At 37.2% G+C, this 25,301-nt stretch overlaps 2 protein-coding genes across 2 annotated transcripts; one reads left to right on the top strand and one right to left on the bottom strand.

The window, feature by feature from the left end:
• Positions 1-350: 350 nt before the first annotated feature.
• On the bottom strand, positions 351-19,239 carry psmd11a (proteasome 26S subunit, non-ATPase 11a). Its single transcript, XM_067382273.1, has 13 exons — positions 19,108-19,239; positions 10,229-10,330; positions 9,890-10,086; positions 8,545-8,602; positions 8,232-8,426; positions 7,648-7,792; positions 7,474-7,534; positions 5,975-6,037; positions 5,553-5,678; positions 5,440-5,475; positions 5,207-5,258; positions 2,550-2,692; positions 351-2,436 (listed from the first exon to the last, which is right to left on the bottom strand). Exons 1-12 carry the CDS (start codon positions 19,193-19,195, stop codon positions 2,550-2,552), a joined length of 1,266 nt encoding a protein of 421 aa, XP_067238374.1. The 5' UTR covers positions 19,196-19,239; the 3' UTR covers positions 351-2,436.
• A 4,466-nt stretch (positions 19,240-23,705) lies between these two features.
• cdk5r1a (cyclin dependent kinase 5, regulatory subunit 1a (p35)) lies at positions 23,706-24,629 on the top strand. The gene has a single exon (XM_067375441.1). The coding sequence runs from the start codon at positions 23,706-23,708 to the stop codon at positions 24,627-24,629; it is 924 nt and encodes a 307-aa protein (XP_067231542.1).
• Positions 24,630-25,301: the final 672 nt, after the last annotated feature.

Raw genomic sequence — 25,301 nt, 5'->3', positions numbered from 1 at the left:
TTGCATTGTTGTTGTTTTATTATCCTGGCATCTTATCTGTGTTTGTGTATTTTTCTGTCTTTTTTGTTTTATGGTTTCCATGTGTCTGTGTTTGATTTAATAAAAAAATAAATAAAACTATTGTAAATAAAAAAAAATATGTGGATAAAGTGCTTTTTTGTTTTGTTTTGTTTTTTGGTACACAAAAAGTAAAAAAAAAAAAAGTGGATCTTTAAGTCATCTCGAAGTCATTGACATCCCAGCATGGCATATTGTATGCTATAAAACATTCAAATTGAGCAATAAATCCAATAAACATTTAGCAAATATTGCAGATTGCTACTTGCAGATTGTTGTCAGTAAGGTGTCTTTATTGCAATTTCTTACTCTTCAGATTGTTGAAGCCACGATTCATCTGTTAAAAACAAATCCAGAATCCAAAATCATCTTGGGCCAGTTGTTCAAAAGTAATCTGATCAGATTTCGGCCATTGGATTGGATCAAATCTTGAAAATGGGTTGTTCAAAAGGAAAAAGGGATTCTGAAATCAGATTAGATCACGGAATCCAATCCTAGTTTTAATCTGGATCAAACCTTGTTTGTGTTGTTTAAAACTTGTCAGTAGGATTTGGATAACTTTGATCCAAAAAAACAGGATTATCCTGATCCCAACAGGGGGTAGGATTTCAAGGTGGATTCCAGGAGGAAAATGTAGTAAAACTTTAAAACTGGTCAAATAATACAACATTTATATAATCTAATATACATACATATTGTTTTATCTCTTGATTAGTTTAACTGTTAAATAAATTAGAAGTAGACATTAACCTACATATTTAGACTTTCTGTAACTTACTGTAAAGTAAAAAAGATTTTGGTGCCATAAAACAATCACCAAACAGCTGTAAATATCCAACAAAAATATTATATTTAATTCAAAACCCATATTCTCTCTATCATCATGTCCCTTTAGGGGCTCCGTAGAGCACTGGTAATCCAGATTTGGTAGTCTGGAAAAGTGTGTATCTGGATCATGGTGATCCAATCCAATTTTTCTTTGAAAAACCACAAAAGTAAGATGAATTACCTGATCCTGGATAGCAAAACATGGGATTTCCAAATCCAGATCATTCTGATCCAGATTAAACTTTTTGAACAACTGGCCCCTTATTATTAAACTTCAAATATGAATTATTTACATAAAAAAAAATACTTAAATTCATTTACATTTCAAAGATGAACACATTTTTAAATTCTATTAAAAACAAACCAACTTTGTAATAAAATGGACATGCAAACAAGTAATAAACTTTTTTTTTTTTTTTTTTTTGCCCCGTTAATCAAAACTATGTTCATACCAAATCTATTCAGTTTATCTGTTCAATGTGAATGGGACATGAAACGAACTGATTCAATTAAAATCATTCAGGTTTTGTGAACTTGCGATTTATAAAAAATGAGACCCAAACTATTGGTTCAGTGTTGGGCTGGTTGTGAATGGGTATTTCAGACCTTCCTAATCAAGATTTAACAAACATCTTACTTGGTCATCTGCATATTAAGCTGTGAAAGGAATTATGACACATTACTTTAACAGAGCATAAATAAATATTAAAATCATGACTCAATTGAGAACTGTCAGGTGCAAGTAAAATCCTCAAAACATGCTAATCTGATGTTCTTTTGTATCCTAGGATCTGGTACAGAAGCACTCAGAGTCATGTTCTCTTGGTGACTTTATTATGTTTTTTTAGCGTTATAAAAAAAAGGGCAACAGCATGACAGGCCAGACAGAGGCGCTTGGCAACGATATGTACAAAGGAGGAGGAGGAGGAGGGCAGGAATGCACAGGCCAGGGAATGACAACAGCTCAAAACCCCGTCCTGTTGACAGCATCTTATTAGAATTTTTCCACCCCACATAAAAAGTCCAAGTATGCTGTCTGTAAGAGAGGTAGGCCTGGAGCGAAGCCAGGGGCTTCCTTAGGGGACCGGGGTTTGGGCTAAAACCGTTCAATCAGTAATGCAGGGAATCTTGCTCAACACAATGGCCCAAGATTGGCAAGGGAACTGAATCATTCTCATATCAGCTTTGCTCTACGAGAGATCTATGTATATACATTTCAAATAAAGTTAGAATGCAGGTGAGTTTATTTTTTTTTTTTGAAGATTCCCTGATGGCCCATTAGGCACAGCCAAGATACAAAGAAATGCATTAACAGCAAAAAAATCAAGTGAAAATAAAAAATGTGATCCCATAGTAATAGTAATAGTTTGTCCTTTGAGGAAGGTGGTAAAAAATGTCCAAGTGAAAGCCAGAGAGGACAACAGCAGGAGTCAGTCCGTTTTTGGGGTGTTAGACCTTTTTTTTGACTTGGTATCTGTATAACATCCTTCTCCCCTTCCCCCAGAGTCCCCACACTGGCCATGCTCTCAGCTGCAGGGTCCAATGCTCAACCTGCACAAAAGGAAAAGCTGAGATCAGCCAAATCATTTTTCAATGTAACGACATGTGATACCATGAGATTCAACAATATTATGCACAAAGCACAACACGGAAAATGGACTTGCCTATGTCAGTTTCTTGGCTTTGTTGTAGAGCGAGTCCACTACCTTGCTCATGTTCTGAATTGTTTCAAGGGCAGCTTCATATGTTTTGTCTACTGGAGGTTCGTCAAATACAATCAAGACACCTTCCCCTTGGTCAAGGATTCCTAAATGCAGTGAGAGTTTTTGATAAGAATCATTATAAAATCACAGTGAAAATATTTGGAAGGAGCAGAAATGCTGATTTATAGTATATGCATATAACATAATATTAATATATGCATGTTTGTCTAGGACTGAGAACAAATTAGGGTTGTGCGATTAATCGTAATTCTGATTTTGGCTTCCAACGATTATGAAAACAAGAAAATCGAGTTAAAAGAGATTATTGTGCCATTCAGTGGTGCACATTCGTTCCTCTCTAAGCCAAACTTAACATCCAAGTCATTTGAATAAGTGAGTGTTGTAAAATGCAGTCTACTGTTGCTAAACTGTGGGATGTGCCTGATATTATTAAAGAGTGTCATCACATGTCTTAAGTGAATGTAATAAGCCCAATATTACTGTTTGACAACAAAAGACAAAGACAAAATCACTCACTGCTCCTGAATGAAGAACTTTTGTAGCTTTAATAAGGATTAGTCTACATTTAATGTATACAGTGAAGACTATGCGGTGTTATTTTACAATTGATTACTTCATTCAGTTTCTGTTGTAGGCTATTAGTTATCTGAATACCACTGATAGTACATCTCCCTGAAAAAACAAAGCACTGTTTATGTCATTTGTATTTTTGTTCTGTTGTATTTATGTCCATTTTGTTTGTAGTTAGTTTCATTATTTCTATTGTATTGCTGACAGTTTACTTATCTTCTTAGCTACATTAGTTATTAGTTTTGGCTGAAGTAGTCTATCGATAATTGTGAAATTTTGCTGATATCTACAATGACTCATATCATGAAATAAGACTGTGATCATATCGTCCAACAATATTTGTGTTAAATAATCGTGATTTCAGTAGTGTCCAAAATAATTGTGATTATGATTTTTATATACTTATAATCAAGCAGCCCTAGTACAAATATAGATCAAAAACAAGCAGTGTGACCAACCAGTGAAGCACAATTCCTGAAATGAATGGCCGGTTCTTTTAATGGATAGTGATGAATTACCAATTTACTGATCAGTCCGAAACACTATGTACACTGTAAAACCTAACAGTCAAACATACTAAATGAATCACTAGAGTTAGAGACTTTAAGAGATTTGAGTTAATTCAGTAAACTTAATAAAGTATATTTAAGCAGTTTAATTTTATATTAAGAAATATCCTTTTTAGCAGACTCAAATGAAAGTACTCTAATAGGCCAATATTTATCACTTAAAAGATGTAAAGCAAACAGTTTCCTCAAATGAAATGAATTAACTTACTGGGTTTTACATAATTTACAGAATTAGTAGACAGTAGGGGTGTGACGAGACAGGTATCTCACGAGACGGGACGAGACAAGATTTTTTACACACTATCTTTAAGAAATCGTCAGTGGTGAAATACATAGAAAAAAGTACACTAGAAAAAATATTGTGCAGGTGTATTTGAAATGTTTTAACTAATCATCTTATAATAATGTCATTTCAGTTCTACTTTCTGAGTGTGAATTATCATATGCAGTAAAAGACAACAATACTCAAGCACTGTAAAAAGCTGCCACAAACTCAACTGACTGACTTCTCTTCTGTATGATTTCAGTCTCTTTAGGCCTTACTGTACATGATTTATGAGCTTCTACAACTTTTGACCTCCTAACTGAACTCCTTTCCACAAACTGATCATAAAAACAATATAAATAAAAATGGTAACACTTTACAATAAGGTCTCAGTTATTAACATTAATTAACCAACATCAACTAACAATGAGCAATATATTTGCTACAGTATTTATTCATCTTTGTTTATGTTAGTTAATACAAATAGTCATTCATTGTTAGTTCATGATAGTTCATTAACTAATGTTAAAAAATGAAACCTTATTGTTTGTGCTTAATAAGATCAAGAGAAAACTGTTATTCGTTTTTATGGTAACACTTTACATTAAGTGCAACCATAATCGCACTCGCAATATTCAAAGTGGAAAATATCAAAAAATTTCTTTGATACAGAGCTAAGAGATGGTTACAACTACACTGCCCAGCCTAAAATAGCTTTCATATTGGGAGATATCTGTATTCCTCAGGGAGCCGCTTTCAAAATGTGGGGTATTGACATCGTGTTTACTTTCACTTTCACCATCGCGCGTAACTCTGTAAAAATGGAGCGGCGGCAACCGTTATCAAACTGAATTAAATGTTTTTTTTATTTAAATACAAAGCAAAACGATAGTGGAGGCGCAATGTAAACGTAGCGGTGGCATATTCTTTCCAAATCATCCCAACACTCTGTCATGGCAACATCACAAGACTACTTTTCGCCTCACATTTTAGTCTCGTGAGATCTCGTGGTTTACTTACTACTTTCAGTGGTAAGCAAAATGAACATTTCTAACTGAAAACATGAATTCACATGAATACACACATGAATCAGAATCAAATTAAAATCAATAAAATCTATAAATGCATTGATACCCAGGCCTAAGTTTGACAGAAAACATATCAAGTAAAATACAAGGCTGATGGCATCATACCGTGGAATTTCTGGTCTAAAATCATCTGTGACAGTTTCCTTTCAACATCCCCCTGATGAGATAATGGAAGAGCGATGTTAAAAATTTGAGAACGGATACTTGAAACAAAAGTGCACATATTACTGACAAAGAATGGCAGCAAAAGCAACAGTAATTACAATTAAAATCTGTTTGCCATTTACATCTATACATATGAGGTGTTATTTGCAAATTAGAGAGTAAAAATGCCTTACCTTGGAGAGTTTTATTAGCTCAGAAATGTGTTCGATCTGTTGGCATAGGAGAAAAATGTATATAATGTATTGAAGCATATATCAGTGCTCACTAAGGTAGAGCAGGGCATTACCTGCACTCTGGAGAAGGGCTCGATGACCCTTATGAGGTTTTGTTCCAGCAGATTGTCATAGAGTTTGGTCAGGTGGGTGCTGATGATGGGGTCATCCTGCAGCTCAGCTTTGTATTCTTTTAAAGCCTGAATGCAGAAAAAAAGGACATTACATGTAAAAACTATAGGTGGACTGACAATGTAGTGTAACCCAGGGTGAAAATAATAAATTAATTCTTGTCATTTCTATTTTTCTATTTCCATTTCTATTTCACTAAAGTAATCTGAACAAGTCAGTATCCAGATTAGTTTGAAACCCTTATAATACAAACTGGAACATTTTAATAAAATCTCAGAATCAAAGACAGAGGTTAGTCTCCCCCATAAGAGTTCTTCTGGGGGTGCAACAGTAGAAACATTTTAAGCCAAGGCATATGACCCACCTTCTCAAAGTCTGCAAGTGATCTGTTCTTGCTGGCTTGGGCCACACATTTAAGTGCATCTGTCTAAAGAAAGAGAGAGAGAGAGGACAAGTTAATCCATGTAATACTCCAACGACAGACACAACTGAAAAACTTCACTTTGTCAAGCAGCACACCGGAACAAGTGTTGTGGCCGAGTGCATTTTAGAGTTCATATAAAATGGAAGTGGTTGAACATTGATATGTGTGCTGCAATCTGGGATAGTATTTTAATATTGGTTATTAAGTACCAGTGGAGTCATCAGGCTCTCTCAGAAACAGGCAGAGATTTAATCCACAATTTCAAATGTACACATTACCTTTCAAAGGTTTGGGGTCAGTAAGAACTCTCTTATGCTCATTTACTTGATCAAACAAACAGTAAAAAAATAAATATTGTGAGATATTAGAATTAAAAAAAATAACATTTTATATTTTAAAATGTGATTTATTCCTATGATTCCTATGTCAAAGCTGAATTTTCAGCATCATTACTCCAGTCTTCAGTGTCACATGATCCTTCAGAAATCATTCTAATATGCTGATTTGCTGCTCAAGAAACATTTCTTTTCGGGATTCTTTGATAAATAGAAGTTCATTAGAACAGAATTTATTTGAAATATAAATCTTTTATAACATTATAAATGTCTTTACGGTCACTATTAAAAGCACCCTTGCTGAATTAAACTATTAATTGCTTTCAAAAAACAAAAACGGGGCTCCAGAGCAACATTTGGTTCTACAGATGGTGGCACCGGCACCTTATTTGGTAGCTGTGGGGTTTATTTTTAATCATAAAATTGCTATTGTTTTGCATTAACAAGTGCAGAAATTAATAATATTATATGTTTCTTGGAAATGCTCATGATACTAAAGCACTGAGCTTGAATTGAGATGCAGATAAAATTAACTTTTATTAACAACAGTAACCTGTAAAAGCATAATTTTTATAGGGGATTTTTTATTTTTTTTTATTTTTGGTCATCACATTAAAAATTACATTTAAATAGGATAATATGTAGAGCTTTAAATTCCTGGAAAAAATGTGAAACACTCAAAAGTCTTTGAAAAGTGCTTGAATTTTACTCTCAAAAGGTTGTGTGAGCACTAAAATAAATGTGAAAACATTCAACTATTTCAGCCACAATACCATAGTTACAGTTAGTGTTACTACATTAAATCCATGGTGAATGTTGGTGATCTGTGTTCTGAAAAGCCTTCTATAACTTCATGGCACAATATTTCACCTGGTTTCCACATCAGTGCTGTTTGATCTGATATCAATAGTCGATAACAGAATTCTGCATTGAATTTGAATGTTATTAATACTGCGCCGAATTCAAATGCTTTCTCAGTGGATCTGCCAGCACTTTGTAGTAACTTTTTGGCACACTTTACTTAGTAACAGAATGCTTTAAGCATTATTGCTATAATATGAAAGGTTATTGTAATAATGCATAACAATAAGCTCAGACATCTACCTGTCTGCCAGCGTATCTGAGGGCAAGTTTTCCACTGATCAGGCCCTGCACATCCTCTGGCCTGCAGAGATAAAGGTATACAGGTTTAACATGTTCAATGCAAAAAGTTTAATGAAGGGAAAAAAAAAAAAAAAAAAGGAAAAGTGAGAGACACTTGAAAAAGCCAGGACTCACGAGTTCAGCATGATCTTGCAAAGGAGCATGTACTTGAGTGCAGTGATGGCCCGGGGACTGTCAATAGAATCATAGCCTTCAAAAGCCTCATAAAAGTATGAATACGCCGTTTTCCAGTCCTTCTCCTCAGCAGCATGAATAATGCCTTCAAGGGAAAAAGAGGATGTAATGCATTCAGTACAGTAACTTAAGTGAGATGTCTCCAATAGCTCCAAAATTCCTTCAAAAACAAATAATCTGGTAAATCACAATCTATTTTTTAATAAGTTTAAAAGTAGGATATTAAAGATAAATAATGCACATCAGTACTCGTTAAGCATTTGCAGAAAAATTAAGACAGGATGAAGTCTGGTTGTTAATACTTTTGTGACTGAGAAAATGCAAACTGTTTCTATCAATGCATGTGAATGTCTCACTGTGGGCAGTCATAATACAGTACAAACAAATATGTTCTGACCGGCTGTGATCGTATCATGGTGCAAAGCAATTTTTGCTTTCAGTGTGGACAGACAAATTAGGTGTCACGCCTGGTTAGGATTTGGCATGATACTGAACGTTTTTGTAGAAGGGTTGTAGAAACGTACCTGACTGCATATCTAGAGCAGCCTGCAGCTTTGGGGGGCAGTAGATGGCGTTTGCTGTGGTCCTGGCAGAGGTCAGAGCTGCTCTGGCCTTGGGCAAGTTGCTTAATGCATGATACGTCTTGCTCTCCAACAGCTGGAGCTCCACCAGCAGAGCTTTATCATCCATCTTCTTCAGCTCTTGCAGGAGCTGAGAGCCTGATTAACAAGAAAGAAAAAGACAGTGGTTACAGACCGCAAATACATCTTAAGAACAAGCTTAACAACATGAATGACACAATGTCAAATACAAGGGATGATCTTGTCAAGGACTCACCAAGATGCAGAGCCTCTTGGTAACGTTTGGTGTCAAAATATAAAGAGACCAGACGGGCCTAAAAGATTGAAGTAACACATAAGAAATCGTTGAATTAACATATCAATACTGATCATAACAATAAAAGATAGCTTATAAGGCAAGCCAGGCAGCAAAAAAGAAATGATCTTTTGGTTTATTCAACTGAATTCCATTAAGCTTTTCTTTTGTTCAAAAGTTTGGGATCAGTAAGATTTTTGTTTTTTTAAAAGAACTTAATTTGTCCATTCAGCAAGGCTGCATTAAATTAATTAACGAGTTAGTTAACCCAAAAATTTAATTTGTCATTAATTACTCACCTTCACGTCGTTCTACATCCGCAAAATCTTCATTCATCTTCAGAACACAAACTAAGATATTTTTGATGAAATCCAAGAAGATTTCATCCTCCATAGAAAGCAACGAAATGACCAAATTCAAGGTCCAGAAAAGTAGTAAAGACATTGTTAAAATAGTCAACGTGACTACAGTGGTTCAAACTTAATGTTATGAAGCGACAAGAATACATTTTGTGCTCAAAAACAAAATAAAGAACAACTTTATTCAACAATTCCCTCTCTATCCTGTCAGTCTGCTACGCAGTTTACATTGTGACACACTGCAGCGCTTCCGTGTTCTATGTCAGAACGCTGGCACTGGTCATGTGAGCAGCACGACACATGTCAGTGATGCTGACGTAGGAGACAGCCAATAAAGTGTCGGCATTCTGACGTAAACACGGAAGCGCTGCAGTGTGTCACAATGTAAACTGCGTAGCAGACTGACAGGGTAGAGAGGGAATTGTTGAATAAAGTTGTTTTTATTTTGTTTTTGAGCACAAAATGTATTCTTGTCGCTTCATAACGTCAAGTTTGAACCACTGTAGTCACGTTGACTATTTTAACAATGTCTTTACTACTTTTCTGGACCTTGTATTTGGTAATTTTTTTTGCTTTCAATGGGAGATAAAAAAAACTCAGATTTTATCAAAAATATCTTAATTTGTGTTTTGAAGATGAATGAAGGTCTTACAGGTGTGGAACAACATGAGGGTGAGTAATTAATGACAAAATTTTTGGGTGAACTAACCCTTTAAGAGTGAAAGTAAAGACATTTATAATGTTACAAAAGATTTCTATTTTAAATAAAAGGTGTTCTTTTGAACAAAGAATAATGAGTGAACCTTGGTAGAAATATCAATAACATAACGTCCCAGCACAAATTAAACTAAAAAGTTACAAGGTGGACCTTCTGGGGGGTGGAGAACCGAACCCTACATATGAGCAGTAATGGTGACGTTTGCAAGCCTCTAATTTACATAACTCACCTCCAGGGCCTGTCGTAGAAAGGTCCTCTTCTCTGATTTGGCCCATTCAATGCACTCCAAACATAATTCAACCTCCTGACCAGTAGCTGCCTCCATGTCCAAGAACATATCGAGCAAAGAGCGCACCAACCGTGCCGCCTTTGCTTTGCTGATGGAGTTCAGGAACGGCCTGACATACTTCAGCAGACCACCCAATTCTGCAATGGAACAATATATGGACAATAATAGTTATTAATCTTGAGGAAAACAACAGCTGAAAAAGTAGTGGCCTTCAGGCAATGATGATGATGGAGACATTAATGTGTTTATACTGACAACCCATTAGTTAAAGATTTTTACCAGCAGCTTGTCCAGTCTTGGCCAGCAGTCCGCCCAGCTCCAAAATACTCTGTTCTTTGACACGCACAGCCTCTTCGTCATTGTCTTGGATGTCTCGTTTGACTGTAAAATGTAGACAGTAGTAGTTCATTTTGCAGTCAAATATTATTATTTACAGCCCAAATGTACCATTTAAACTTGGCCATCATGATCCTCAACTAGATTATTAGTTAGACTGGTGGGCTTCAACAGCTGTTGACAATGCCAAAAGAAACATGAAAACCTTACTAAAACATAAAGAGACCGGATTTGTGTAATAATATTGATTATAGGCACTTTTTTTTGTTTTACACAAATGTAGTTGTTCCAAATTTAAAGTTATGTGGCATTAAATAATCTGAAAATTTCAATCCTTAAAAGCAGCTGAAAAATAAATGTTTTAAATAAATTACTTTATTAACTCCTCTTATATGTGTAATTTATGTAACTGAGCTTTTACTAACTTTTTCTTCTTGAAATATCAACGTATTTATTTTCCTTTTCTATTGGATGCTGCTTGGATTAAAAACGACATTCTGCAGCGGATAATCAAAAAATGGCGTGGCATGCTATCAAATTATCCGTGACAAACGCACACATATCAAACTTGATGCCAAACAAAACTTACTGACGCTGTCATATTATAGCAGAGGAGTAAAAGGTCTATGACCACTGACCCTGCTTTTAAAGGACCGGTCAGTCATGCTTTAATGACTCAAATCATGCTTCAGTTGCAATGCCATTTTTCAGGCTTTTCTTTACATTAACTGCCTTTACACTATGATAATTCAAACATGTCAAAAGCTGCACGGCGGTAAAGTTAGTTTAACGTTTGACATTCGTCAGAAATTCGGTTTCATACCCAATTAAACTCTAAGCACATTTCACGTTTTCAGCCCAAACCAACTCAGATATGCATAAACAAATGTCCTTTGCATTGCACAAGGCTTAATTTCACCAAATAAAATATATAATAATTAGCCCTATAAATCAATTAAACAATTTAACTATATGACATTATGATATCAAACTAATGGTAAAATGTTCAGAAAAATATCCCCTTTATTGCACAAGGCTCCGTTTTTGGAATTAGCATTTCACTTATTTTATAATATTTTTATTTTTTATTTTAATGTATACAATACTGTAAATCCATTAAACCACAACACCATTTGACCTGAAAGTATCAAACCAACTGTAAATTACTCAGAATATTATTCTCTATGATGCACAAGGCTTATTTTCCAGAGTAATAATCTGGTATTTTTATACGTCTTATTTTCCAGATTATTAATCTGGTATTTCTCATATACAGTACTAAACCCATTTATATCCATTAAACTACAACACCGTTTGACCTAAAACTGTCAAACAAACTGCAAATTACTCAGAATATTATTCTCCATGATGCACAAGGCTTGTTTTCCAGATTAATAATCTGGTGATTTTATATTCAGATTATTAATCTGAAGTTTCTTATATACAGTACTGTACCCATTTAAATCCATTAAACTACAACACTGTTTGACCTAAAACTGTCAAACCAACTGCAAATTACTCAGAATATTATTCTCTATGATGCACAAGGCTTATTTTCCAGATTATTAATCTGGTGTTTTTTATATGCATTACTAAACACATTTAAATCCATTAAACTACAACAACGTATGGCCTAAAAGTGTCAAACTAACTGTAAATTACTCAGAATATTATTCTTTATGATGCACAAGGCTTGTTTTTCAGATTATTAATCTGGTGTTTTTTATATACAGTACTAAACCCATTTAAATCCATTAAACTACAACACCGTTTGGCCTAAACTGTCGAACCAACTGTAAATTACTCAGAATATTATTCTCTATGATGCACAAGGCTTGCAACTCTGTGTTTACCGCATTTGGGAACGTCACACGTGAACCGATGTCTGAAAGCCAAGTATCAAATCTCTCCAATCCTATTGGCCGGCGACAGCCTATGACATCATCATTGCGTGACCCGGATCTATATAAGGAGTGCCTAGAGAATCAGTCAGTATCTTATTGTCTTGATAAGACGATAAGATCTGTTCAGCAAGCAGCCCCGAAGCATGGCTAAGCAATGCAGAGTCTAGTTCCCTGTTCTCAGGGAACCATGGTTATACGTAACCGGAGACATTCCCTTTCGAAAGGGAACTCATCTCTGCGTTTACCGCATTTGGGGAACGATATTCCCACGCCGCCATGCTTGAGGAGAGTGCATGCCAAAGATGGCTAGACAAACGACAAGCAGTTTCAAAAGAAATGCCAGATAGCAACTCACCCTCAGGTCACACAAAGGCTGTCAGTGACAGCATCCCTATGGCCAATAGCCCAAGCTGAACCTCAAAGAGGCCTTCCGCAGAGAGCCTACCAAAGCTGCTCCAAGGCTTATGGGACCAAATCTTCCAAAGAAAGATGGTCCTGACCTGGTCTGACAGAGGACAAACTTAGTCTTGGCCAACCCTGTCTGAATACAGAGTCTCAACAATGCATTCTTCAGAGAAGACAGCAAGTGAGAGTGACTGAAAAAGCAGTAAGTAACTCAAACCTACACGTAGAGACAGGCATCCTGGAGAGCAGAACTCAGCTGAGTGCTATGGACCCTCTTATTGAGGGGAGTATACTCTGCTCAATCCTAGGATCTACTCAGCGTCTGATTATTTGCACTGAGCAGGCTGTGTGCTAAGAAATCCTGATAAAGGCGCACAAACCAGTCTGGGGGCTGATCCTTAGCAGGAGGCCTCATGGAAGCCTGCAACCAATTATTAGCTTAGGGAACTAAGGACTATACAAGACAACCCTAGCAGGGGAGTATAAAGCTCAACCTAACAGATAGACCATACAGTAGGCACATAATCACGGAGGCCAGAGAGGGGCCTACAACATGACAATAGTTCTACATTGAGTAGAAACTCATACATGTCATTCTGCTTAAGTCACAACCCCAGAAGTGGGAGTGGGAAAATCCAAGGGCGGCCTGTAAAGGCCACTCACCTTGAACACCAATCTTGCTGGGAGCAAGAAATAACTACAAGACAGATAAGACCCTAAAGTCCCCACATAACAGTCCACCTAACACAATCCAACAAGCAGTGTACTCAGTAAAAGCACCTTTTACTCTTTAAAGCAAGAGGAGTACAACATACGCCATCATGATCTAAAGGAGGCCCAAAAATGGGCCTACAACTTCAGACAGACACGTGGCGTCAGCACCTGGTGTAGGTGCAGAAGGTCCTTAACAATCTGGAACACGCAGACAAAGGTACCTTGGATTAAAGGTGTGCTCTCCTGAGCTTAACCTTGTTGCAGATGTTGTTACTGTCTCGCTGGACAGAAATTATGAACGTAGTGTTTAATGTCTCTTTCCTCACAGGCTAGAGGCTCAGAACGTGGTCGTCTCTGTTGCTGCCTCACAAGCTGTAGACTCAGATCATGGGATATGTTGTTGTATCTCTGGATGAACCAGAGGCTCAGAACGGTGTTGTATCTGTTAGTGTCTCAGCTTCGCAAGCCGGGACTTGGTATATCTGTTAATGTCTATCCCTGTATGTCTATCCCCACACCTCTCTCCCCTGTGGAAATCATTTGCATAAAGCACAAAGTTGAAAGTCTTTACAGTGTCTTTAAGGTTTGCCAATGCATTTCTCACTTTAAAAACTACCACCAGAATACATTTGGCAATATTCTAAACAAATAGAGACTAAACATGATGAAAAAAGATTGAACTGTCATTCAATTGTAGATTAACAGCTGAATTTGTGCCAGATGTTGCACTACAAATAGCTGTCACTTAGAATACTTATTTATTTGAATAAGTATGAAATTGATTTGTAGTTTGCATCAGTTCTAAGGTTTTCAAACATCATTTTGAATGGATTTGGATGGATCCTTGTGATTTCTCTTTGTTTCACCTATTGCTGCTAAGGTCTTGTGGAATTTTATGGCGGTCTGTGGCCAACCTTAGGAGGTAGTCTCTAGATGGGTGAAGGGCAGAAACTGCCTGTGGACCAAAGAGAAGTCCTGTCCTTCCTAGGCTTGGTACAAGAGGTCTTCTTCTTGCCCTCTAAGAGAGTCTTGATGTTGTCCTTACATCTTTATCTGATGGAGTTGGACAGTTTGTTTGTGTTAGTCCACCAAGATCCAATCAAAATGTAGCAAACCTTTGTCTGCTGTTACGGACAGAGTGGGGCCCAGCCATAAACTGGGCCCTGGAATGTGCTGTTCACTACACCAACATGCAACATAGGAGGCCCAGAAGGCCTACAACTCGTAAACACATGGCATCTGCTAGTGGCAATCATGAACATACCAGTTACCAGTTTTTACTGAGTGTATTTCATGCACTCAGTAAAAACTCCTAAACTCTTAAAACAAGAGGAGTACACACTCCACCACAATACTCTGAGAGGCCTGACCTAGGACCTACTCTTAGCAGAGACGGGGCGTGGCCAGTGGCGGTGATGGGCCATACAAAACCAACACAGAACTGTGCCAACATGTAATCTGAAAGGAGGCATTAATGGGGCCTACAACTTCAACAACACATGGCGCCAGCTAGTGGTTATAAAGGGGATAAAGCTCAAAGGGCTCTAAACCCAACAAACAGTTGTGGGAAACTATCTCAACACAACCTGAGCTAAGTCTGCACATTCCAAAAGGAAATGTACAGGAATTTACACAGTTACAGGGGATGAATGAAATGCTATCATGGTCTAAGGGAGGCCTACAAATGGCCTACTACCTCAAACTGACACGAGCATAGACCTCTGGCAGTGCTAAACTGAGCAAAACTCATGACCAACAACACTTGTGAACACAAGCTGCTAAACTAGAAGGAGGCTAAATCCATTAGAGCCAAATAAGAGGAAATAAAGCAAAACTCAACATGCAAACAATGTGAGGTGGCTGATTAAGGCCAACACTAGTCATAACTATTAACTGATGTGACGAGTGCTAACTCAAACTTATTCTAGCTAACACCAGAGGAGAACCTACTCTGTACAATGGTGGCTTTTGTGGCCTGCACAAATATCGTTCTAGCCAACCTAACAAACTTTGCCCAATAACGTTTTCCGACTACATACTCAGGAAAAACCAAGCAGGAACACAAGGTCAATATATTTATACACATAAACATAAACCCAGCTTACCTTCCTGTAGCTCGAAGACCAAAGATTCCTCTTTTCCTTTTCTTTCACAAGGAAGGATGGAATCTAGGGTTCTTTGAAGAGTAAAAGAGCCTCTTTCACTATCAAGCCCTTTGCAGGCCTTTAGAAAAATATTCATCAAGGGCCCAGCCTTCAGCCTGACTGTTTAAGAAGTGCCTGAGTATGTTAAACGAGTCCAAAACCCAGGAGGCGGAGGAAGAAGGGGCGAGGGCAGGTGTGAAGTCACCCTTGCAAAGAGAGGGAATCGATTACCGACGGTGCTGGCGTCTGCGATCGATCACCTCCCAAATAACTTGCTTCTTCCACCTCGGGTCCCGCCATCTTTGTGACTTGCTCCAAGACAGAGGAGGCGCCCGAGCGGCCATACTGGACCTCTGGTCCTGTCTCTGAGCCTCAGCTAGAGATGGACCAGCCTCCTGGCTGACTACATGTTCAGAAAAAAAACTATACAGGAAAACCAAGGTTGACATATTTTAAAATATAAAATATATACCCAGCTTACCTTCCTGCGGCTCGAAGACCGAAGATTCCTAATTTTCCACATGAAAGGAAAATAAAGCCTAAAAGAGCCCCTCATTATCAAACCGTAAAAGCGGGCCGTCAAAAAAATAATAGCCATAATATTATTAATCTTGAAATAAAGAAGCCTTGTGCATCATAGAGAATAATATTCTGAGTAATTTACAGTTGGTTTGACACTTTTAGGCCAAACGGTGTTGTAATTTAATGGATTAATATGGGTTTAGTACTGTAAAAAAAACAAAAAAAAAAAAACAGTAGATTAAAAATCTGGAAAACAAGCCTTGTGCATCACAAAGAATAATATTCTGAGTAATTTGCAGTTGGTTTGACACTTTTAGGCCATACGTTGTTGTAGTTTATTGGATTTAAATGTGTTTAGTAATGCATATAAAAAAACACCAGATTAATAATCTGGAAAATAAGACGTATAAAAAATATCAGATTATTAATCTGGAAAATAAGCCTTGTGCATCATAGAGAATAATATTCTGAGTAATTTACAGTTGGTTTGACAGTTTTAGGCCAAACGGTGTTGTAATTTAATGGATTAATATGGGTTTAGTAATGCATATAAAAAACACCAGATTAATAATCTGAAAAACAAGCCTTGTGCATCATAAAGTATAATATTCTAAGTAATTTACAGTTGGTTTGACTGTTTTAGGCCAAGTGGTGTTGCAGTTTAAATGGGTTTAGTACTGTATATGAGAAATACCAGATTAATAATCTGGAAAATAAGACGTATAAAAAAATACCAAATTATTAATCTGGAAATTAAGCCTTGTGCATCATAGAGAATAATATTCTGAGTAATTTACAGTTGGTTTGACAGTTTTAGGTCAAATGGTGTTGTAGTTTAATGGATTTAAATGGGTACAGTACTGTATATAAAACACACCAGATTAATAATCTGAATATAAAATCACCAGATTATTAATCTGGAAAACAAGCCTTGTGCATCATGGAGAATAATATTCTGAGTAATTTAGAGTTGGTTTGATAGTTTTAAGCCCAACAGTGTTTTAGTTTAATGGATTTAAATGGGTTCAGTACTGTATATAAAAAACACCAGATTAATAATCTGGAAAATAAGACGTATAAAAAATACCAGATTATTAATCTGGAAAATAAGCCTTGTGCATCATAGAGAATAATATTCTGAGTAATTTGCAGTTGGTTTGACAGTTTTAGGCCAAACAGTGTTGTAGTTTAATGGATTTAAATGGGTTTAGTACTGTATATGAGAAATACCAGATTAATAATCTGGAAAATAAGGCACGTATAAAAAATACCAGATTATTACTCTGGAAAATAAGCCTTGTGCATCATAGAGAATAATATTCTGAGTAATTTGCAGTTGGTTTGACAGTTTTAGGCCAAACAGTGTTGTAGTTTAATGGATTTAAATGGGTACAGTACTGTATATAAGAAACTCCAGATTAATAATCTGAATATAAAATCACCAGATTATTAATCTGGAAAACAAGCCTTGTGCATCATGGAGAATAATATTCTGAGTAATTTGCAGTTAGTTTGACACTTTTAGGCCATACGTTGTTGTAGTTTAATGGATTTAAATGTGTTTAGTAATGCATATAAAAAACACCAGATTAATAATCTGGAAAATAAGCCTTGTGCATCATAGAGAATAATATTCTGAGTAATTTACAGTTAGTTTGACACTTTTAGGCCATACGTTGTTGTAGTTTAATGGATTTAAATGTGTTTAGTAATGGCATATAAGAAACACCAGATTAATAATCTGAATATAAAATCACCAGATTATTAATCTGGAAAATAAAGCCTTGTGCATCATGGAGAATAATATTCTGAGTAATTTACAGTTGGTTTGACAGTTTTAGGTCAAACAGTGTTGTAGTTTAATGGATTTAAATGGGTACAGTACTGTATATAAGAAACACCAGATTAATAATCTGAATATAAAATCACCAGATTATTAATCTGGAAAACAAAGCCTTGTGCATCATGGAGAATAATATTCGGAGTAATTTGCAGTTGGTTTGACAGTTTTAGGTCAAACGGTGTTGTAGTTTAATGGATATAAATGGGTTTAGTACTGTATATGAGAAATACCAGATTAATAATCTGGAAAATAAGACGTATAAAAAATACCAGATTATTACTCTGGAAAATAAGCCTTGTGCATCATAGAGAATAATATTCTGTGTAATTTACAGTTGGTTTGATACTTTCAGGTCAAATGGTGTTGTGGTTTAATGGATTTACAGTATTGTATACATTAAAATAAAAAATAAAAATATTATAAAATAAGTGAAATGCTAATTCCAAAAACGGAGCCTTGTGCAATAAAGGGGATATTTTTCTGAACATTTTACCATTAGTTTGATATCATAATGTCATATAGTTAAATTGTTTAATTGATTTATAGGGCTAATTATTATATATTTTATTTGGTGAAATTAAGCCTTGTGCAATGCAAAGGACATTTGTTTATGCATATCTGAGTTGGTTTGGGCTGAAAACGTGAAATGTGCTTAGTTTAATTGGGTATGAAACCGAATGTCTGACGAATGTCAAACGTTAAACTAACTTTACCGCCGTAAAAGCTGCTAAGGAATGTCACTAGCTAACTAAGCTAATTCGGTTGTCATGAAACTTCTAGTGGTTCATTTAACGTCATTTAGGAAACATCAGTCATTCCTCTAATTGTACACGATTCACCACAATTAGGATGCAGAAATCACGTATTAAATATGAAAGGAATATTTATCCGTGTTTTCCAAACATCCACAGATCTCTACAGAGAGATTCGCGTTCATTGAGAGCTGAAGCTAGCTGATTGGCTAACTGCTTCCACGGGTGGCAGGTCACTGAACATTGTTTTTTTCTAACACTACAAGCTACAAGTAATACAAATAAATCTGAAGACAAAGTTTAAAAGAGCGCACCGGCTCGTCTGTAAAATTAAGAGTCAATAAGAGCAGTGTGTTTTTATTCAGCTAAAGGCTTTCTCACGCCTGTCACAGTGAGTCAGCAGCATGAAACCGGCTAACACATTTAGCTGCTGTTCTACAAATCGCAATGAGGAACATGATCCGAGTCTTAAAAACACAGCTCCTTCAGCTAAAATCACACAAGCGGTTCAAAAGCCAGCGGGACAGGAAAAGCTTACCGATAGCATGTAAAATATCAATGGAGGCATTCCGATCCGTGCTGAGCAACGACTGAGCTCTCTGAAACTCTACCGCCGCAGCCGCCATCTTCCCAATTCACCAATTGCCTGATTCACATAACAATCATCACTGAACACGCTACCGGAAGAGCCACTGAGGCACGCTGGGAGATTGAGTTCGTGGAGACAGCAGGCTGCATGACTCACTTCAGGACAGTGGCGGAGCCAGGATTTTTTCATAGGGGTGGCCAGGCAGGGGCCAGCAACCAGTCTAGGGTGGCACAGAAATCTTCATTATTTCAACATAAAAATTAGCCTGATTATGATGTAGCTACTGGACTGTGCCTACAACACAACTGAATACAATTAGCTTTTAGCCTACTTAATTGTAATTGAGATCATGGAATGCTGAGTGAACTTGACCCTTTTTTTTTCTTCTTTTTTTTTTAATCATTCCTCACTTGCAGGAATATTAATAAAAGGGCTCATACTATAGCTAAATTTCAACTTGTTCAGTCACTTCTGGTTCTCAGATCCCCCAATAGCTTGTTCTTCATTGTTGCATCTCCATGGATGAGACAGATAACTACATACTGTAGTTCAAAGATTATTCAACCTTAATTGAATTATATGTTTAATCAATGAACTATTCAACAATTCTGAGTTTGTCTGTTTCAAAAGGTAACCAAAAAAGTAAACACTAAATGTTTAACTTTCTGTATTGTCAAAATAAATAATTGCAACAGTTCTATTATACTTAAAATTTAAAAAAAAAAGAAAAAAAAAGTGTTCTCTTTTGAATTCCCATTTGCTGATGCATTTAAATGTGATACATTTTTATTTGTACATTGTACTAAATTAACGCAAAATTAGCATCTTCTAGTACAAATGCACAGTTCTCACATTTATTTAAAAAAAAATAAATAAATATAAGTTGTGCCTTATAATGTGATCTCACATAGTAGAATATTTTAGTCCAGAGACATGTGACGCATATATAGGCCTACATGCATGCAGTTTTAACGCAGCTTTAATTGCCTTTTTTGGTTCTTTCATGACTTAATAGACGACAAAACTACGACGTTACATTTATAGTGAGTACAGCGCACCATATTTGCACGTGATTGAAAAGTGCGCGGTCTTGCAACCCACCAGCTGAGAAACATTTACGTAAGCTATAGCTATAATGTTTGCTGTTCACTGTTGTTCTGCTGAAGCTCATTCGGCACCTGTTTCGTTTCCGCACGTGTTTGACTTGCTCCTGGCGCTGAGGCGAAGTTGGAGTGCGCATCTGAAAAGTCTCCCGTTTTTTGTGGTCTTAAAGAGGCGGTTATGCGTTTAGCAATTGTGAGCGGGGTGGCCAAGCTTAGGCCAAAGGTGGATAGATAGATAGATAGATAGATAGATAGATAGATAGATAGATAGATAGATAGATAGATAGATAGATAGATAGATAGATAGATAGATAGATAGATAGATAGATAGATAGATAGATAGATAGATAGATAGATAGATAGATACTACAAAAAATTCCAAGGCATGATATAGATATCTACCATGGAACAGGTTTCTCCAAAAATTCTATCCTATAGAAAATCTGTGTGTGGAGCTGAGGGTAACTGTGTACAGGAGATGTGCTTGCAATTTAACAGATCCGGAATGTTTTTGCAAAGAAGAGTGGGAAAATATTCCAAAGTCAAGATACATGTGGCAAGCTAATAGACTCCTATCCAAACAGACTTAAGTGCTGTAATAAAAAAGGGTGCTTCAACTAAGTATTAGGTCAGGGGCGTGCACACTTTTGCTATTAGTTATTCCAATTTTTCTCTGAAATAAGTCATTTTGGCATTGTATATGTGCAAGATGAAAACGTTTTAACAAGGGTACACTGTTAAAAATATGTATTTTTATGATTTGTTATCAGAACATTTTCTTTTGTCAAATCAACTTAGATAATGTGGTTCAGATAACATAATATTTTGAGTTTCTATTGATTAAACCAATCGTCTTCGTTGTATTAAAGGGTTAGTTCACCCAAAAATTAAAATAATGTCATTTATTACTCACCCTCATGTCGTTTCACACCCGTAAGACCTTCGTTCATCTTCAGAACACAAATTAAGATATTTTAGTTTAAATCCGATGGCTCCGTGAGGCCTCCATAGGGAGCAATGACATTTCCTCTCTCAAGATCCATTAATGTACTAAAAACATATTTAAATCAGTTTATGTTTGTACAGTGGTTCAATATTAATATTATAAAGCGACGAGAATATTTTTGGTGTGACAAAAAACAAAATAAGGACTTTTTAACAATATCTAATGATGGCCGATTTCAAAAGACTGCTTTCATGAAGCTTCTGAGCTTTATGAATTGAATCAGTGGTTCGGAGCACCAAAGTCACGTGATTTTAGCAGTTTGGCGGTTTGACACACGATCCGAATCACTGATTCGACTCAAAAGATTCATAACTCTCTGAAGCAGTGTTTTGAAATCGCCCATCACTAGATATTGTTAAAAAGTTGTTGTTTTTTTTTGTTTTCTCGTTGCTTTATAATATTAATATTGAACCACTGTACTCACATGAACTGATTTAAATATGTTTTTAGTACATTAATGGATCTTGAGAGAGGAAATGTCATTGCTCCCTATGCAGGCCTCACTGAGCCATCGGATTTCAACTAAAATATCTTAATTTGTGTTCTGAAGATTAATGAAGGTCTTATGGGTGTGGAACGACATGAGTAATTAATGACAGAATTTTTGGGTGAACTAACCCTTTTAAGTTAAACCAACAGTGTGTGTAGACTTATTATATCCATCTTTATTTGATCTGAAGTGCTCTTTCATCATTGCCTTGAGAATGAGATAACCTTAAAGATATTAACCTAAAAGAGTGCAACTGCAAAACACTCAAAAAAAAAACAAACCTTAAACTATTACAAAGTGAGAGCAGGATGATTGGATAAGCATGAGAGATTGAGAGAGTGTGTGGGTGGGTGTGAGAGGGGGGATGGGGATGCCCATTCATGTCACTGCGCCACTGAGCTCTACAAAGCCTCGGCGACGTTACTGCACATCAGGATTTAAATTAATCTGTCTCGAGCGTTTTGTGTGACACTTTCCATACTCTCAGGATCTTGATTAAAGGTTGTAATCTGCCAACAGCTGGCATGTCATGCAAAGACAAGGGCGTCTTGTGTTAAAAGTCTACCTTACATGTTCAAGCTTAGGAACCGCTATAATAGATGCTGGAGGTGTGGAGAGCGATTTCAGAGCACACATGAGGGACGGCATGGACAGAGATAACTAGAGGGAGCTCACTGCCAAGTTCCCACCCATCTGAGATACAGCATCACCAAGAGGGAGCACCAAAGCCTTCTCCCTCTCTCTAAAAAAAAAAAAAAAAAAAATAGCGGTCATTGAACGCAATTCATGTAATTTACTTAAGGATTAGTCTGACGCGGACTTTTATTTTTAAGCTTTTCCAGTTTTATTTGAGCCTAGCCTGTTATTCACCCGCCTGCGCAGTTCAACAAGAAGATCACAGACGGGCAGATGTGAAACAGACCTGAGATTTATTGTGATGAAAGGGAAACAACAGAATTGCCATGTATCGAGGGTTTATGTGGGAAGACGTGGCATGCATCCTGGGAAGTAACCTTAGCAACCGGAGAATCCTGAACATCCTGCATAGTTGCTTTACGTAGAAGCATTGTTTCATCGCTGACGTCCCATTTTCAGCACCTTGGACAACGACGAGCACGCTTCACAGTGCGACACCGAGAAAAAAACGAGATAATCGACGGATATTTCTATATTTACCAATTCTTTTCCTTCTGTATCTACATTTATCACCGCGAGGAAGACGTATTGATTAGTAAGTAACCAACATTTTTGAGATTATAACCTCAAATTATCTTAATTTCAAAAACGCCTTTAAAGGGTTTTGCTCTTTATAGTTTACAAAATGTGAAAAACTCAAATTATACTGTCCACACGAGCCAGTCATCATAAAGATGCTATCTTGATTTACGACAGCTCATTTTGTCTGAAGCGAGATGTTCTCATTTCCTCGTGTTGACCCACTAAATATTTTGAATAGCTTGATAAATTATGAGTTCATAAACGACTTAAAGCTTAAATGTGGTAATAGTCAAGCCAGCTAACCATTTCCAGCTCGCCCTGAGAGGGATTTTTATTTACAAATGGATATGAATTGGGAATGAATGTGTTTACATTCTAGCCTTCCATTTTGAAGCTAAGATGGATGCTTTCGCATATTCTGCTGAATCTTCTGGTGAATCGCATTCCAGCGGTTCAGTTCATTAAAACAGGGAAATCTATCTGTAGGCTATATGTCCAAAAAAATATATGTTTTTTAAATGTGTTTTCTGGACATATTAAAATATATATATAGAGAGAGAGTGTGTGAGAGAAAAGAATTCATATGTTTTGCATGTTGTGTTTAAATGGTGATGATGGTGGTTTCATTGCTTATTTGGATGAAATACTATTCTATCACTAAACATTAATATTATTTATCTATTTTATGGGCAGATTCCATATCTAAAGACACTGTAATAACCAAGGCAAGATGGGAACTGTTCTCTCAGTCTCCCCGAGTTATCGAAAGGGAGGCCTGTTTGATGAAATACCACCCCCACTGGCACATTATACAGCTGTGCAGAACAGTAAAAACGCCAAGGACAAGAGCCTGAAACGGCAGTCGCTCATCAATGTCCTGCCGTGGAAGCGCATCGTGGCGGCTTCGGCCAAGAGGAAAGGCTCTAAGAAGCTGGCGTCTGGCGACAGTCAAGATGAAGAGAGCGTGGGCACCCTCAACAGCCAAAACCTGAAGAAGTCCCAGTCCTGTGCCAATCTCTCCGGCTTCACACAGGAGCCGGCCGTGAGCTCCATACCCACATCCAAAACTTCGGCCAATGTGGCCTCCACTGCGAAGAGGACCTCGATCACTGGATCGGTGGGTCAGGCGACCAACGCTGGCACACCCAAAAGGGTGATCGTGCAGGCTTCCACCAGCGAGCTTCTGAGAAGTCTGGGCGAGTTCCTGTGCCGGCGCTGCTACCGACTGAAGCGCCTCTCTCCCGCCGACCCTGTCCTGTGGCTGCGCAGCGTGGACCGGTCCCTTCTGCTGCAGGGTTGGCAGGACCAGGGCTTCATCACCCCAGCTAACGTGGTCTTCCTTTACATGCTGTGCCGCGAGGTCATTACGGGCGAGGTGTCCAGCGAGCGCGAGCTGCAGGCCGAGCTGCTCACTTGCCTCTACCTGTCCTACTCCTACATGGGAAACGAGATTTCCTACCCGCTCAAACCCTTCCTGGTGGAGACAGATAAGGATGCCTTTTGGAATCGCAGTCTGGCGATCATCAACCGCATGAGTAGCAAAATGCTCCAGCTTAACTCTGACCCACACTACTTCACTCAGGTTTTCGCTGACCTGAAAAACGAAAGTCAAAAGGAGGAGGAGAGCCGGATACTTATCGGCCTGGATCGATAAATGAGCAGTTTGTGCATAAACAGAAAAAAAAAAAAAAAAAACTGTGCATAAAAAGGTTTTGTGCACAGAAACAAAACAAAAACTTTAGTGTTATTATTAGTATTTAAAAGCATAGATTTTTGAAGCTTATTTGTAGCAATGAATGCGATTGGATCAGCCGTTCCCTTAAGGTCTGACCAAGATGCAGGACAACACCTTGCCAGCCAACAATGTGTTCTTTGACTAGTCGTGTGGCGTTTCTGAGGGCAATGAATCAACTGCAGGATATTCCCGACTGGGCAGCATGTTGACCTTTCCAAGTGATTCCATCCATACACAAACATTAGCAGCAGTCTTTATGACTCCCAATAAAAAAAAAATGCTTCTTGACTCACAATAAAGACTGAGCAAGCTCAGCTTGCGCTACAGTTTAGTACTAGTTGAAAACGAGAGCCAAGTTAGCAACACTTTCAAAATTATTCAAACCAAAGACTCTAGTTTGACTCTACATTTACATAAATCCTAGACAGATACACGAGGTCCATGAACTGCTGCTCTTGCATGGCATCACTTTTTCAACATGTTATGTTTGTTTGGCATATCTTAGTGGCCTTCAAGAAGGTCTGGGTCTTAAACTGCTGCAGATTCAAGGCCATTTGCTGAGGTGATCTGTACAAACGTACATCAGTTGTT

Source organism: Chanodichthys erythropterus, chromosome 3, assembly GCF_024489055.1.
Source record: "Chanodichthys erythropterus isolate Z2021 chromosome 3, ASM2448905v1, whole genome shotgun sequence".
In the NCBI taxonomy this organism is placed as follows: Eukaryota; Metazoa; Chordata; class Actinopteri; order Cypriniformes; family Xenocyprididae; genus Chanodichthys; species Chanodichthys erythropterus.
Note: the sequence above shows the minus strand (reverse complement) of the source record. Positions and strands in the feature narration are given on the sequence as shown.

Bases quoted from the DNA above. Each gene is read 5' to 3' on its own strand.
- psmd11a (XM_067382273.1), bottom strand. From the start codon at position 19,195: ATGGCGGCTGCGGCGGTAGAGTTTCAGAGAGCTCAGTCGTTGCTCAGC. The intron at 10,087-10,228 runs GTAAAAATCTTT...GTTCCATTGCAG, and splicing joins CAAGACTGGACAAGCTGCTG to AATTGGGTGGTCTGCTGAAG. The intron at 5,259-5,439 runs GTAAGGCATTTT...TTATCTCATCAG, and splicing joins AGCTAATAAAACTCTCCAAG to GGGGATGTTGAAAGGAAACT.
- cdk5r1a (XM_067375441.1), top strand. From the start codon at position 23,706: ATGGGAACTGTTCTCTCAGTCTCCCCGAGTTATCGAAAGGGAGGCCTG.